General features: G+C 45.0%; 1 protein-coding gene across 1 annotated transcript in view; it reads right to left on the minus strand.

Moving 5' to 3' along the window:
* LOC6602918 (dynein heavy chain 8, axonemal) overlaps window positions 1-17892 on the minus strand; it is a 109258-nt gene that overhangs the window by 52094 nt on the left and 39272 nt on the right. Inside the window, exon 16 of the mRNA XM_026991071.1 lies at window positions 14426-17301. Coding sequence (XP_026846872.1) covers window positions 14426-17301 — 2876 coding nt within the window. The remainder of the gene's footprint in view (window positions 1-14425; window positions 17302-17892) is intronic.

The following is a 17892-nucleotide window of genomic DNA, read 5'->3' on the forward strand; positions in this document are numbered from 1 at the left end:
TCTCAAGAGAACCACCAAATCGGGTGTAGGGAGCCAACAAAGGGCTAGAACGATGAAATGTCATAACTTTGCATTTCGAGGCATTAAGGTGTAACAGGTTTGCACAACACCATGACTGAAAGCTATTGAGATCGGATTGCAAGCGAGAATGAAATGAAATGTCCTTGTACTGGACACAGAGTTTAACATCATCCGCATACATAAGTACTCGAGAGTATGTTAATACTGAAAGAAAGTCATTAATAAAGAGTGTGGAGAGTAAGGGGCCTAGATGGTTGCCCTGTGGTACTCCCGAAGAAACCTTTACTAGTAAAGAGAGGGAGTTTTTGAAGAGGACTCTTTGAGACCTAGAACAAAGATAGCTAGAAATCCATCTCAGGAGGTTGGGCGGAAACCCTAAAAGGTCAAGTTTATGTGCTAAAAGGGTTTTTAAATGCTTTACTAAAGTCGGTATAAATAACATCCGTCTGTAAGTTCCCTTGAAGCCTTTAATAATGAAAGAGGTAAACTCTAACAAGTTCGTGGTGGTTGATCGCCGCCTTATAAATCTATGCTGAGTTGGAGATATAAGTGACTTGCAGAGATGTTGCAAGTGCGGAGTTCTCAAACAATTTGGGAATAGCGGAATACTTTGCTATTGCTTGTTATTGTATTTACTATGTTATTGTATTTGCGGGTGATGTATCAACGTATCTGATCTTATTGTTTTGTCAGAATTGATATATTTGTATGATTTCTCTTAATAATCATGTATTTTTCTCTCTAATGCATTCCATTCCATTGTTCGATGGACTCTGGAGTTTCTAGCGGTTTAAGCGCAGCATCAATATGGTTGTGATACCTAGTATTGCATGTGTTTTTTACTGATTATTTTGATCATTACGTACGATAATGTACTCAATACCATGGCTTTTTCAGTTTTTGAACAATTGATTAAACGGCTTGCGATTCTTTGGAAGGTTTTTATATATTCATTCGCGAATTCAACTATTTTGATGAATTCGCGATGTTTTTGCAATATTCGCAATGCATTTACTCTAAAATTTGGTTCGCTATTATAGATTTCATTTATTTTGTCCATAATTTTACTTCTACTTGCATATTTTTTCTTTATGCACTTATTGTGCAACTTATATAGCTTGGCAAGTGCATTTGCAATTATTATAAGCATAACTTTTATTACCTTTAAGTCGACTGAGGCAGTTTCGACATTGTTAATTACGTTTGCGGTTGAGTTCGCTACTTTAGACTCGTGGTCCAACATCTTTCCTACTTCTGATATATTATCCTCTTTTGGGATAGAATTTGAACGCAACTAACTTTTAATTTTTGTTTAAAAAAAAAAAAAAGAATATATACATATATTGTATTAAATGTATTTATTTTTTTTTTTTAGAGAAGGAAATATTTTTTTTTTTTATTTGTTTGTATTAGTAATTACTTGATCTCCTGTCTAATATTTCATATGGCTTCACAGGCCATACTCTATTACGAGCAACGCAATTATCGCTCAGTATTACAAAGGGTTCTTTTACATTTCATTTTTATACCCGATACTCAAAATGAGTATTGGGGTATATTAGATTTGTGGTAAAAGTGGATGTGTGTAACGTCCAGAAGGAATCGTTTCCGACCCCATAAAGTATAAATTTTCTGTGATTTTCTGTGTCTCTCGCACGCACTCTTTGTCGTGTCGTTTAATATTAGCGACGTCTGCCGGAGGAGAGCCATACTGACTAAGTATCGGGTATAAATGTAGAGTTGCGGTGTCCACAGCAACTCACAACGTTGAAATAGAATTTAAACAGAGAAAACACTTCTTTTGGTTTTGTTCGGAATGAATCCAATTTATTCTTCATAAACTTCTTTAGCCTAAAGTACATAATATTCTTGGTTGACTTCTGTCGCTAAGAGCAGCGGCAGAAGGGGATTATGTAGCATGCCATATGTATGTGTATATTTATGTTTGTAAGAATGGAATGCTCATTTGGCAACTTGGAATATATTGCCGACACTGCAGCACTCACGCTGCAGGCCAGTCCACATATAAGGGAATGATCGTAATACAGCTCTTGAGTGCGGTTGTATTACGTAAACATTGCGACAACTCTCCATTAACTTTGGGCATATGACCACTACAATACTACAATGACCACTATACACTACAATGCTGTGGGCATATGCTTATTTGTCATACAACATACTACAACCTACCGGGAGACCATGCCGAACAAAATTCAGTCCACTTGAAGGAGGCCAACAAACCAGCAGTACGCGGTCACCAACTTTGCTGTTTAAAAATGGTTGTATTATTTTTTTAGAAATATGGCCGTCTGCCATCGGGTGCTACAGGGGGACAAACGGGTCGGCTCGCACAACTGTGAACTCGGAACTGAGGCGCAGCCGCTCCGGTTAGTAATACTCGGTGCGGGCGCGACTACACTCTCCCCGTGAGGGCGGCTGGCAACAGGTCCTGGCACGGTCATGTCTCTGCCAGTATGCTGGCGAATGGTAGTCGGGCGGAGAGAAGAAAACTCTCAGTGAAATTACCCCAATCCAAGGTGACACTGTTTTATGCCGAGGGATGCATGGCCGGGGGGGTGCCCGGTCACTAATATGCGGACTCTGGATACCTGCCGACCTCCAGTTTAAATATTAGGCTTCCCGGGGCAAGCGGGCTATGCCTCGGGTAACTAACCCCTTCCCGCCTACTCGTGGGAACAAAAATGCCAAACAAATTAAAAATAACAAATAAAAAAACCGCAAAGGAGCTCGGTACTCCTCTTAAAGTACCGGAGGGACGAGCCAATCCCTCTGTACCAGCGCCTGGGAAACCAGGTGCAAAGAAGACGGGGAAGGAGACTGAGTCGGTCCGAAAAGCCAATTGGGTCCTTCCAAGTCGGGTGGCTCCAAGGGCGAATCGGAGACCGGGGTGGCTGCCAAGCAGAGCGTAATCCCGGCTGGTAAGCGCACCGGGACCGAGGAACCCATGGGGGCCCCGGCGAGCAGCGGCTCTGCACCACGGGGAGGAAAGCCGTCGTACTAGGACAGGAGACGAGCGGCTTTCATCCTGTCCAACGAGGACCCGAACTTTAGGGCGTCGGCAGAAGGAAAGGAGCAGAGGCTGTAGGCCTCCTCAATCCTGCCATTTCAACAACTCCTGCCCCCAACAAGCGGCAACGCTCAGCGGAGGACCCCGCTAACCAGCCAGGCAAGCCAAGCGGATGAAGACCCACCTCACGAACCGGTCGTTCGCTGAGGTGGCGAGGGGCAAGACCCTGATCGGTGTCCTGGACAGAAGCGCCGAGGACGGCCATGTCCCTCGCGATAAGTGGCACCTGGTGAAGAACGAGCTCCAGGACCGTTTACTACAGGAACTAGAGGAGAACGGCGGACCACCGCCAAAGTGTGAGACCACCGTCTGCAACCGCACCTTCCCACAGCCGATTGGAAGGTGGCCATGGACATCCAGGGGCAGAGGCGCCAGATTATCCTAGTCCTAAATGAGGAGTCGCTAGAGCCCCTCGCCAAAACGGACGGTGTGATCGAGTACGGGTACAAAAAGGTCACCATTACCACCTATAAGTCGGATCGCAAGGGCAGGCAAGCGGAGGTCGAGCCAGACCCTGAGCTGCCGAAGATCCCGAAAGAGGGGGCCTCGTGCGAGGAAGACAACCCGGCGTCGGATGCGGCGTCCATGATGTCGGACGATATCCTGGACGACTACGCGTTCGACGAGAGCGACCCAGAGGTCTCAGCCATATCGTTGTCGGGGAGGAGCCGGATTCCCCCGACAGCGATCTAGAAGCAACAATGGTGGAGGTGAGACTCAGGAATGTCACTTGCATTCTTGCAAAAAGGGAGTTGCACTTATTTTTGCTCCCAAATTTCAGCAATGAAGACCACACCGCAGTGAGTCTCGAAGGCCAGGAGCGCTCACTGAGGATCTGCTCCGCATACATGGGGCATGATCAACCAGACCCCCCTCCACACGCGCCTCTTCGGGCTCTAATCGCAGAATGTTCGGCCAAAGACATCGGCCTAATTGTGGGGTGCGACGCCAATGCACATCACTGTCAGTGGGGAAGCACTGACACAAACGAAAGAGGTGAGTACCTTTTCAGTTAAACCGGGGTAGTAATCCTGGAGGGTCCTGGAAGATCACTCCTTCTCGGACCACAGGTACGTAGAAGCTGTTTTCTCATTCTCAGTACCGAAGCCAGTTCGTTTCCGGAACATCAGACGGACAAACTGGACTCGGTACTCTGATAACCTCTGTCGTATTCTCCCCGAGCAACCATCTGAGGAGGATTTCTCCACGGAGGCCACGACCCGTCTTCTTAAGATCTTCACCGACGCCTGCAATAAGGCGCTCGACAAAGCATGCCCCTCTGGCAAGAACAGAGGCCGGAGGAAGGTATCGTAGGGAAACCTGAATGGTGGAATCCGAAACTGGATGAACTCCGGAAAGCCTCCCGGAGACTCATCAATAAAGCTAAGGCTGAGAACGTTGAGCAAAACTGGGCCGAATACAAGGCCAGTCTGTCAATCTACAACAAAGAAGTTAGAAAAGCCAAACGCGCCTCCTGGCGTAAGTTCTGCAGCTAAATCGAGAGTAACTCAGAAGCCTCGCGCTCGCGCAGAGTTCTCTCGAAGACAACACCCACCCTGGGCTACTTGAAGAACACCGACCAGTCGTGGACTACGTCCAGCGATGAATCGCTAAATCTTCTCCTAAATACTCACTTCCCTGGCTGCGATGAAAACAGACCCAACTACTTCGCGCCGCGTTCTGTCGTCTCAAATGCTCTCCTGAGCCTGCTAAGCCAGGAGAATATTTCCTGGGTGATCAGAAGTTTTAAACCTTACAAGTCCGCTGGCCCAGACGGCATTAACTGGCTCAAAATAATTTACGAAGGAATCTTCTCCCACGGGTGCATTCCTGACACCTGGCTTCAGACCAAAGTCGTATTCATACCCAAGGCAGGCAAACCCTCGCACACTACCCCAAAAGATTTCAGGCCCATGAGTCTATCCTCTTTTCTTCTAAAGGCGATGGAACGGCTCCTGGGGCTGCATCTCACAGCGTGTATTCCGTCCAGTCTGATCTCAGACTCCCAGCATGCCTATCGGAAGGGAAGATCCACCGAAACGGGCCTACACTCGATCACATCGATCATCGAAGCATCCCTTACACCCTCGTAGCCTTCCTCAACATAGAAGGCGCTTTTAACAACATCCTTCCGACCGCCATCACGGGCGCACTGACGGATCTGGGGGTTGACTTCAGGAAGGTGAGCCTGATCGATCAGATGCTGCAATGCAGGACGGTTGAGGCATCACTGGGGACGTCAACATGCATCAGATTCTTCTGCAGAGGCACACCGCAGGGCCGAGTCCTCTCGCCCTTCCTATTGAACTTGGCAGTGAACACACTGCGGCGGGAGATAGAGGGGGTGGCTGCCGTGTGGTGGCGTATGCGGACGATGTTGCTATAGCACTCTCCGGAAAATTTCCGCACACGTTGTGTGAGTGCATGACAAGTACTCTCACGAAAATGTCGAAATGGGCAGACAAATGCGGGTTAGGCGTCAACCCGTATAAAACGGAACTGGTGCTTTACACTAGGAAGTACAAAGTTCCGGTACTGATTCCCCCTAGACTATGTGGGGAAGCGCTAGTTTTCAGCAGCAACGCCAAGTATCTTGGCCTAATACTCGACAGAAAGCTCGACTGGAGCATAGAGGACAGAGTAAAGAAAGCCACAGTGGCCCTCTATACTTGCAGGAAAGCCATCGGACTAAAATGGGGAATGACCCCCTATATAGTCCGGTGGCTCTACAACGCCATCATACGACCGATCATGCTCTATGGAGTGGTGGTATGGTGGCCAGCCTTAGACAGAAGGACAGCAGAGTTCAACGCATGGCAGAACTTGTGCTGGACCTCCTCCCTGTAGATTTCATGGGAAAGAAGGTGGCAACACTTTCTGCCCTCAGAAAGAGTCTACTGCTGCGAGCTGAATATCATTCATTGCTTTAGGCTCCCGGACCAATGTAGTGTGTTCCAAGCGGAGGTTGAAGCCATCAAGGAGGCCATTTCTATCGTATCCAAACTACGTCTAGATACGCACTTAGTGTGCGTCTTCTCGGACAGCCAAGCGGCTATTTAAGCTCTAGGCTCGAACTCAGCGACTGTAAATGACTGCAGCAGGTCTCTGCACGAGATTGCAGAGCAGTTAGATCTCTTCCTTATATTCCTTCCCAGCCACAGGGACATCGAGGGGAACGACGCCGCCGACGAGCTAGCCAGGCAGGGTACTACGATCCCTCTCCTATTGGAGAGGGAGCAAGTAGCGATGCCCTTGGCTACGTGCAGGCTACTAACCCACGAATTGTTCGAGCAAAATGCGAATAGGAGATGGCAGCAAACCGTCTCCTGTAAAGTCTCAAGATTGATATGGCCATATCGATCGAAGAAGCACTCAGCAGAGCTGTATAGACTCAGCGAGCACAGTGCTCTGCAGTTACTCGAGCCATTACGGGACACTGGCAGATCGGCACTCATGCATCCAGACTGTCAATCCCTCATAACGACTTCTGCAGGAGTTGTCGCGACGAGGTGGAGGAGGAATCGGTCCCCCACTTCATCTGCCGCTGCCCAGCACTTGGAGGTCGTCGTCTTCGTATTCTCGGGGCCGCTTTCCTCACGGACATTTCGGACCTGTCCGAAATCAAACCAGGGACATTGTCCAAATACATCCAAGCTACCGGATGGGACTGCCCTTAATCCTGCAGTAGTCTGTTCTCACGGTTCAGGCAACGAGAAGGGGCACATGCCCACGCGGCAACGCAACGGACCTTCTATAGGTCCAAGTGAGCTTGGGGGCGGGAGGCTCACATCCCCCCTCCCGGCTACCGCCTTAACCTAACCTAACCTTTTAGAAATATTCTCCAGGAAGATGACTACGCAGTTTGAAAGGCTTAACCCAACCAAATTCTTGACCAACAAATTTATTTGGTAGATGGGAACAAAAATATGTACCGAATTGTATAACAATAGTCTATATCAGCCAATATCACATTTTACATGTTTTCGGCACAATGATCTTCTAATTAGTTTATCATTGATCTTCAAACAACGTGCACTAGAAATGGAGCGCTAACCAATAGTTCGCGTTATATTTCCTACATAAAAGACTGTAGTGTATCCGTGGCTGACAAACAAAATGAGTCTGGCACTCCCCAAATGCCAACAGGGAGCAATCCCAAACAGGGGAAGGCAGCGGCCCAAAGGCCTGGCCCGACCCGCAAATCAGCAGTGAAAACCTGCGCGGCGGAAGATGCTAGGGAGAGCCCAAAGGGGTCCCATCCCGGTGTCGGGGTGGGTGGTGAATTGGCTCCCAAAACCGATACCTTGGCAGAGTGGCTATGCAATCCTGCGGCTGCTCTGCCTGCTGTTAAAGTGGCGGGTGATGAGTCACCATCTACTAGTGTCCAAGCCAAATCTTTTACATATGCCGATAGAAGGAGTGCTGGCAATATACTCCGTCGGCAGAACGCAAGCCAGATGTCCAGCCCAACGGACAAATAGATAAAGAAGGTTGAGTGGGCCTCGAAGGTGCTGCCGAACTTTGGCAAGCAAGCAACGAAGAAGGAAGCCCCTCAGCCAAAAAGGCAGCGCTCGCAAGAGACTCCGGGGCCAACACCGAAGCGCTCCAGAGTACTGCCTAACACATCATTCGCGCATCATTCGACAAGCCAGTCGAGCAGGACGCTGCCTCGGAGATCGAAGCACCCGACGATCACACAGAGATATACTCAGAGGGCTACTCCACCGATGGCACGACTTCGAGGCGGTGTGTTGCCACGAGGAAGTCGAGGACGATCCGGATGCCGACATTACAGTGGTGAAGAACACTAAGGATGTCCTTGAGGCTCCTTCAGATCAATCTCCACCACTGTAAAGCAGAATGCGCTGCTCTTATACTCCGCCTCGAAGAGAGCGGAGCAGACGTAGCCCTGATCCAGGAACCTTGGATAGTGGGAGACAAGGTTTGTGGACTAGGGTCGAAGGAGTACAAGAGAATTGTAGCTCAACATGAAGGTAAAACCCGCACCTGCATTCTCGCCAGAAAGCACCTTAATATCTTTCTGCTCCATAATTATAGCGATAGCGACAACACGGCGGCAAGCCTAGAGCTGAAAGGGACACATCTAAGGCTGATGTCGTCCTACATGGCCCATGAGGGAAACGATCCTCCCAACGACCTTGTTCGCAAACTAGCCAGCGACAGCGAGAGGTCGGACATAGACCTATTAATAGGTTGCGATGCCAACGCTCACCACACTCAATGGGGGAGCTCGAACACAAATGTAAGAGGTGAGTCACTTTTCAGCTTCATCCTTAACTCAAATCTATTTATTTGTAATCGGGGCAACTTTTATAATTAAAAATCGACAGGAGGTTATTGACATCACCTTAGTGTCCCCCAACCTGTTAGACATAGTCAAGAGTTGGCAAGTCCTTGATGACCACTCTTTCTCTGACCACAGATACATCGAGACCACACTATCCCTCGAGTGTCCGAAACCTAAGGACTATATTAATCCCAGGAAAGCCAACTGGGAAAAATATAGCTCAGCCCTGGAGGACTTACTCCCCTCCAAAGCACCATCATGCCTGGACACAAAAGACGACCTAGATCGCCTAGTGAACAGGTTCACAGAAGCATGCAACAAAGCCTTCGCGGCAGCATGCCCCTCTAGCAAACCTAGGGGGAAAAAGAAACCCCCCTGGTGGTCAAAACAAATAGACATCCTACGTAAAAGCTGCAGGACCCTCTTCAACAGGGCCAAAAGCGCGAACGAGGAGAGCCACTGGGCAGACTACAAAATCAGTCTGTCACTATATAAAAAGTCGTGGCCTATGCGGACGACGTTGCGATTATCTTCTCGGGGAAATACCCCCAAACACTGTGCGACTTAATGACCACAAAGCTAGCGCAACTGTCGGATTGGGTCTGGGAGTAAATCCCTCAAAAACGGAACTCGTATTATTCACAAATAAATACAAGGTCCCGCCCCTCAACCCTCCAATACTACAAGGATGCAGGCTTGGTTGGAACCTGAATGTCAAAGACAGAGTGAAGAAGGCAATGACTGCACTCTACACATGCAAAAAAGCTATTGGGCTAAGATGGGGTATGATCCCAAGCATCGTCCAATGGATATATCAAGCTATAGTTAGACCAATACTACTCTACGGAGTTACGGTGTGGTGGCCGGCCCTATCAAAAAGGGCGATCACCAAGCAACTGTGCAAAGTCCAGCGGACTGCCGCCCTATGTATTACCGGAGCTCTTCGCACCACCCGAAATGATGCGCTAAATGCCATCCTATGCCTACAGAGCCTTGACCTCGCAGGAAAGGAACGGGCTGAAGTAGCAGCAATACGTCTAAGAGACTCAGATCAATGGGTGACACAGTGCATAGGTCACTCAGCCATATTAAATAATAGCAGTACCGTCCCCTCAAAAACAGACTACCAAGTTCCAAGAGAGTACACAGTCACTCCCTTCGACACAATCATCCCTCACAGAGACGAATGGCTCGAGGGACTCCCAGGCCCAGATGGGGCCATAAACATCTTCACAGATGGATCAAAGCTGGACGACAGAGTCGGAGGGGGAATCTACTCTGAACAGCTCAACATAAGGCATTCTTCAGACTCCCAGATCATTGCAGTGTCTTTCAAGCGGAAGTCATAGCAATCAGGGAGGCTCTAGATTGCCTACAAGCGGCTGCCGTTACGGCAACCAAGCCAAACATTTATAGCGACAGCCAGGCTGCGATCAAATCGCTAAGTGTGATTTCCTCGAACTCGGCCACCGTGGCAGACTGCCGCAAATCTCTGCACGAGATGGCTCAGCAATTTGCTATTAGCCTGATTTGGGTCCCGGGCCACCGGGACATCGAGGGCAACTTATAGCGGACGAGCTGGCCAGATCTGGCACTACAATCCCCCTTCTCCAAGACAAGGAGGATATCTGTATGCCAATGGCCACCTGTAAGCTCATTATGCTTTGTATTGGATCCGACCATAGTGTTGTTAACCCGAGCCCTTCCGCTCACTAAATCTGAAGACGCCTACCACCCTACTTTCGAAGTGTCGCTAGATATAGGACCAACTGTATTGGATCGGTCGAGTAGGCTACCTGAACGTGTCAGCTGATTTCGTAAAGCCGAGTTTGCGAATCTTAATAGCCTCATTAGGGATTTTGATTGGTCCGTTTTGTACTTGTGCACTGATGTCATAAAAGGCATAAACATTTTTTACAATGCTCTTGGCACATTTTTATACCCGATACTCAAAATGAGTATTGGGGTATATTAGATTTGTGGTGAAAGTGGATGTGTGTAACGTCCAGAAGGAATCGTTTCCGACCCCATAAAGTATATATATTCTTGATCAGCATCAATGGCCGAGTCGATTAAGCCCTGTCTGTCTGTCCGTCTGTCCGTCCGTCCGTCTGTCCGTCCCCTTCAGCGCCTAGTGCTATAAAAGACTATAAGAGCTAGAGCAACGATGTTTTGGTTCCAGACTTCTGTGATATGTCAGAAGTATAGAGAATGACCATATCTTTTAGAGTGCAGAATCTGAAATGGATCGTATTATTATTATAGCCAGCATCAAGAAAACAATTTTATTTTTTCTCGCCCTGTCTCTCTCTAACACACACGTAGCATAGGCGGCTTTGCTTAGAGTAAAACATTAGCGCCTAGATCTCAGAGACTATAAAAGCTAGAGCAACCAAATTTGGTATCCACACTCCTAATATATCGGAGCGAGACGAGTTTGTTTCAAAATTTCGCCACACCCACTTCCGCCCCCGCAAAGGATGCAAATCTGGGGATATTCACAAATCTCAGAGACTATTAACGCTAGAGTAACCAAATTTAGTATCCGCACTCCTGTTAGATCTCACTATAAAACGTATATCTCAAAATTTCGCTCCACCCCCTTTCGCCCCCACAAAGGACGAAAATCTGTTGCATCCACAATATTGAGGATACGAGAAAACTAAAAACGTAGAATCATAGATAATGATCATATCTATCAGAGTGCTGAATCTGGATCAGATCAGATCATTTTTATAGCCAAAAGGAACAAATCAATTTGCACAGGCTACGCAGCGCCCGACGTCACGCTCAGACTGATTTTCTGTCTCTCTCGCACGCACTCTGTGTCGTGTCGTTTAATATTAGCGGCGTCTGCCGGAGGAGAGCCATACTGACTTAGTATCGGGTATAACTGTAGAGTTGCTGTGTCCGCAGCAACTCACAACGTTCCCCCTCGTTTGATTCTTGTGTCCCGCTTTCTAGTCCGATTAGATCTGAAAAACTCCTTGGTTTACCAAAGAGTTATCCAGCCTAAAAAACTTAAAATCAAGACTACAAAAAATTTCAATTTTTCCAAACCACCTATTCTGAAGAAAGCTACTCTGGTTCACCGTACCCATACGGTTTACCGAGGTCGAATGGCATTGTCAGTCCCATGTTAAATGAATGAATGGATTTTTAGGGCGGCGGCGGTAACTTACAGGATGTTATTTAAACCGCTTTAGTAGAGCATTCGACTCTGTAAACGATTCCTTTTAGCACATAAACTTTACCTTTTAGGGTTTCTACCAATCTACTGAGATGGATTTCTAGCAATCTTTGTCCCAGGTCTCAAAGAGTCCACTTCAAAAACTCCCGCTATTCACCAGTAAAGGTTTATTCGGGAGTACCAGAGGGCAGCCATCTAGGCCCCTTACTCTTCACACTCTTTAGTAATGACTTTCTTTCGGTATTAACATACTCTCGAGTACTTATGTGTGCGGATGATGTTAAACTCTGTGTCCAGTATAAGGACATTTCATTCCATTCTCGCTTGCAATCCGATCTCAATAACTTTCAGTCATGGTGTTGTGCAAACTTGTTACACCTTAATGCCTCGAAATGCAAAGTAATGACAATTAGGGTCTTGAGCTCGGATTATAATTCCCATTACCATATTATATCCACCACTAATTCTCTTCTTCTTATTAAATTAAAATTACTAATCCTTACACACCTTTCTAGTAATTAGTAATTTTAGTGGTATTTCTATTTTGAATGCATGCCTTATTCTCTTAGTAAGTTTAGTGCTAATTTTCCTCGAATCTTAGTCTAACAGCTATCTTTCCTGCATGCTCGCGTTACAGCCTTCTTCTGGTTTCAGAACGGCCAGTAATTGCATCGCCTCTTGCAAGATGCAGTCATTACATGTCAACGTTCAAGAAGAAGACGGTCTGCTCACTGAGCAGAACACTTTTGTCTTTCCCTTGTGTTAGATGTTTCCGGCTTTCGGTTGAGCCGATACGATCGTGAGGGAAACATGAAACAGGGAAAAATCTTTAATCGACCGTCTGGCGGCTCCTTTCTCCTGGCAAAATGCGAATCGAATCCGGCAGCGCATTGTACTGGGGAAGAGTCTTACAGATGGGCTCATTATTTCTATAGTTGGGCCTGGCGATCAACCACAAGATATGCATATGTACACATGGCTCTTGACAGATAAAGATCTGGTCCGCAAAGGCCTTTTTATCCTCGAGAGATGTACGAGACGATGTCTGCACTCATAAGACGTAAACGGGATTGAAAAGTGCACAGGCTTCAGACAATGAGTGTAGGGCTTCGCCTCATATATAGGTGCCCAAGCGGGGATGCATTGCCATGTATACGAGGACGACATATCATCGGCCCTAGTAGGAGGCACATATAACAACTAGAACAACTTAGGTACGCAGACAACACGGTCAATATAAGAAATTATCGATTAAGGGATACGAGAGCTTTTAAACAGCAAAAAAGCTCATTCGATTTTAATTTAAGACGAGCGGAAACTTTTATACCCGGTATTCAGTTAATATATATGAGATTTATATTTTATATGTCACTTGGTATCGCAATTCAAAAATCGGTATTAGAAAAAAAAAGTTCTCTCGTCGCTCAGAGGCTACGCCTCGTCCGCAACACAAAACGGGTTCACACTTCTGACTCACTTTCGCGTAAAAGCGTTACCTGTGGACATGGCTGCGCATCGGACTCGCTCGACTCGCTCAGTGGCTACCTCCAGGCGTGGATCCGTTGGGCAATGGCTGGAAGCTCTGACTCGGCGTCCGCCACGTCCACCACACACAGCACCGCACGCAATGTGCTTACCCTTCTCTTATACTCACATCTAAGCAAGGAACTCTGCAGTAATTATCGCAAGTTTCTTGCCTTTGGTCCTGACTCTGTTGCTAAGTGTATTTGTCGCACTTTTATTTTACTCGCACTCGCTTTGGCGGTGGTAAATTTCCATCGGTGTCTCCGTACGTTTCCACTCCATTCTTAACGGGATCCTGACGGTGGCGTGATTTTGTAACACTGCATATATATGCTCAGGGCTACTGCCGGCCCAATCCCACCGTTCCCGACCTCTCACGTAGACGCCCGCGAGCGCCGCTCCATGCTTGCTCCTTCATTTCATACTCACGTAAGGGGATGCGCTGGGCCACTGCCATCCCGATCCCGACGGTCCCTCTCTCATACGTCACCATCCTCCGCTAAGCTTCTCGTTGGTGAATCCACCGTAGCAGCCGACCTCATACCCTTACACGTGTGTTGCTAAGAACATTGATTCCTCAGAATATTGTGCATAGGTTTTGAATATAAAATCTATTCGAATTTCCAGCTCAACTCAGTTACCAAATCATGTTTTCGATTTAGATTCATTAAAGATCTGGAATAGAGAAGTCAATCGAGCTTCTGCTTTTTGCCCCCAAGCGTGGAAAACAATTCGAAGACACTAGCACCAGAAAACGGAGAAACTGAAATGACGATACTAAAGCTCTGATCTCCGCCAAAGGAGGAAGAGTCAGATTATATAAAATCGCAAATGAAGTCTATTGTCATACAATCCGAGATTTCCTGCGATTGAACAGTTTCCAACACCGAATCACGCAGACAAAGCCGAAAATGCTGAATATTTGTACAACCGATACTCAAAATCACATGGATCCAACTAATTTTCGGTCTCTCTGGCACACACTCTTTGTCGTTCAATGTTAGCGCCCTCGGGTATAAATGTAGAAATGTTACCTACATTATGCAGTCCGAATGGAATTTCAATTTTATTTTGATTTAGACAACCAAAGCCTCTTTGAAGAATTGTTGTCAAGGTATTATTTGTCAAAATATCAAAAAATTGAATTTAGTGAAAATCGATTTTTTACAGCGGTAGTGAGCAAAGTATAAAACTAAAATGAACAACTAATTAAGAAAATAATTGAATTGCAGCTTAAGCATTTAAAATTAGTGAGTTGTAAAAGTGTACTCGATATAATAATGATAAATACCTTTAGGTTGAATCGATATAATTTCGTCTAAAATATTCCGCATTGTATTAGTTTGGTAGGTAATTTCGGCATTTGAATGAAATCCATACACTTGAGGGGGATCTACATTTAACATTTCATCTATTGATAACAAGTATGCTTCCTGCTCTTTAAAACTGTACACTTTATAGCCTTTAAAAAATTGAAAATTATCTTCGAAAAGATTATCATGGAACCACACTCTTGTAAATGTATTTAATAAACGTTTGTCGTAGTCATCAGTAACTCGGCCACCATATTGGACTTCACCTAGCATATATCGTACCGTTACCCAACTTATCCCTTTTCCTTGTTCGAGATCATCAAGATGATTTTGAACAAACAAACAACTGGCATACCAATCAGAAGAATTAAATTCATATGGGATATTCCAACCAAGCGGGCCAAACTTTCGCCGCTCTTGTACAACAGTGTGTAGAAATGATATTGAGTAGACGAGAGGCAAGTAAAAAGGTGATTGTGAGTAGTCCAAAAAATCTTGTGACAAATTTGTATAAGTTCTTTTTAAACCAGCACGAATTCCAGCAGGTGGCTCATTGGTATACTTCAAAGCCATTTGCAGTAATGTTATTGGAAACTTTGGATGCGGTTCTGTTGTTATCCATATACGAAAATTAGGGCTGACTGGGGCATCTTTACCCTGGCGTTCAAGCTCCAAAAGCTGTACTGTAAGCTCTGTCATATATTCCAATCCTAAATGACAATTTTGCAAAAGCACCCATCCCCCATCCTCCAAGCAGGCCAAAATCAACTTTCGTGCATGTATTTCCTGACCCTGGCCCATAGATATGGGGTGACATTTAAGCTCATTTTTCTTAGCAAGAAGTTCAATGTTCGAAGAAGGATCCGACCCAAGTGATAAAAAACATATCATAGGCATTAGTATTCGACTTTCCAGCAGCAGCTCCTCAAAATTTAACACAACTGGTTCTGCAAACCGTTCACCTAAAGAATTAGCTATATATTTCCGACTTTGAGCAATAGTTCGATCCATACACCATGAACGTATTAGAAGCATCTTACGGAATGGGTCTAACGAATTAAAACCATCTGGGACTGATTCATTTTCGGGAGCATCTTTTTTATACCACGAAAGCCAAGCACGTTCATTTCCACTCACTTTTGTCAATATGTTAACGAAAGGAGTTAAGTTAGTAAGCTGAACCAGGTTGAGCCATGTTTCATCTGTCACCCACCGAAATGGTACCGGAGGGCAGTCGTTTAGATTTAATGCTGCACCTCCTTTGATAAATGTTTGAAACTCATCAAATGTTATTAGCTCAAGCTGGCGATCAATACTCAGTGCCATTAACAATACAAGCAAAAACTTATCTTTTTCGTATAGACCACGAGATTTATATCGATAGATTTCGAATGTTAGGTAATTAACAATTCGCCTTATGCGTTTCTGTGTTATATGAGTTTTTGCTGAATTATACATTGATGCGTCAAAACGTTCTAAGAACTGTACTAGAGATGTCTGATACATGTTGTTTACCCTTGCCATACTACATACGAGAAAATACAAGACGCTACCACGGGTTGCAACAACTCGATATTCTTCACGAGCGGTATTTATTTTAGCCTCAGTTACTTTTGCTATTTCAATTTTCTCTTTGACTTCAATAGCGGTATTTTTACTCGTGTTTAAAACTTCAATCACTGTAACATCATCAAGCAAACTACCCTGTGTAGTTGAAAGTTTATGAAGCAAATTTGCTTCTAATTCTTTCATTTTTTTCATATTTCCAGTAACAGTCTCAACCAATTGTACGCGTTCATCTTCAAGCTCCTTTCTTTCTGCAAGAATAACTCTGCCTAGGAGTTGGTCCTCCAGGCCACGCATGGTTACAGTAAAGTCGATAATTGATGTTCGAGCGAATATCTCAGGTGTATATGCTGGGTTTGGTAGCTTTGTGGTAATGTAGCACCTAAATGCAGAATTCCAATCCACTTCTTTATCGCCGATTTTTATTTTATACTGAGTACCGACTTTAAGAAGATTACGATCTAATAGATTATCCAAACAAGGATCCAATTCTTCTGCAACATCTTCAATAATAATAGGTAGTCCCATACTAACTGAGTCTTCTAAATGGTTCCTAAAATACTTATGATTTAAGGTGGTCACTATTAATCTATTTTGCTTCTCCTTGTTTTTGATCCAGACTTTTCCTTGCGATTGAGGGTCAATAAGTAGAGGGAATCTCATTGCCTTTGTAGCAATTATTCCATTTTGTATAGAAAGTTCATCCGTTGGTAAGCCTTGTATATTCCATTCGCCAATCTGAGAGCGATCGGTAAGGTTTTCAATTATATTAATATTGGCTGATATTGGTATCATTTTTTCAATAATTTGTTTTGTCCATAAGCTTTGTAGGTCACTACGAAATTCTTGATTAAATGGACCAGTATATGATAGAAATGCAGTCAAGAGTACGACGTCGCCTACCAAACGATCAGTCTCGCTTTTAAATGAAGCGATCTGTTCAGTCCATCGAATTTTTTCTCCGGCCAATCCACCAATCAGGGCCGTTGCTGCGTCCATTTTATCCTGACACTTTTTAGCTTCGCCCAAAACGGCGTCTTTCTTGGATACTGCTTCCTCTAATGTTTGCTGGACTTCAGCTAATTCATTTTCTTTCTGCTGAAGCAGTTCTTCAGCTTCTTTCAGATCACCAGAAGCTTTTTGATATTTAGCCTCTTGTACGGCTAGATTGGCTTTTAACGGTAGAACCTCCTTGTTAACTTCAAAGTATTTTGCCATAGCCATTGTCCAGGATAATAAACCAGCTACGTTACCACAAGCCACCTTAGCAGCATCAAATGTATATTGCCTGCAAATAGATAAAAATATATACATTTTTTTTTCTTATAATAAAACAAGTTGGTAGGTTATGAGTCACAGGCATTAGCTCACAAGTTAATATTAATTGTTCCGCTCATCCGAAAGATTAGTGCTGATTAGTGGACAAAGAATGTCCCTATTGTCAAACATGATTCAGATGGTATGTGTTGGGTATCAGGAAGAGGGAAACTAACAGATTTTTGTATCCACAGTATCCGAATATCCTACACATAATATAAACATAATCAAGTATGATTAACTGTACTTGTGTGTGTACGTATTTTGTGGATGTGAAAGGTTGGCATACCGATTTTCATCAGAAAGAATAGCAATGTCGTCAAATTGTGTGTGCTACAGTAAACAATGCCAGATAGACGAAAGTTCCATCATTGGCCGTCGAACGAATAATTTAATAAACATGAGAAATAAGACATCTGAATGATCAGACGAACAAATTCAACACAATAACGAAAATATGCGTGTGAGCTTGTCTCAATTGGTTAAAAAATGGCAGCGATTATTACGTGCAATGTCCAACTACTGACTCACAAAGAACAAAATTATTTATATCTACGCATTA

Source organism: Drosophila persimilis, unplaced genomic scaffold (genome assembly GCF_003286085.1).
Source record: "Drosophila persimilis strain 14011-0111.01,24,50 unplaced genomic scaffold, DperRS2 tig00000652-arrow-arrow-pilon, whole genome shotgun sequence".
Classification (NCBI taxonomy): Eukaryota; Metazoa; Arthropoda; class Insecta; order Diptera; family Drosophilidae; genus Drosophila; species Drosophila persimilis.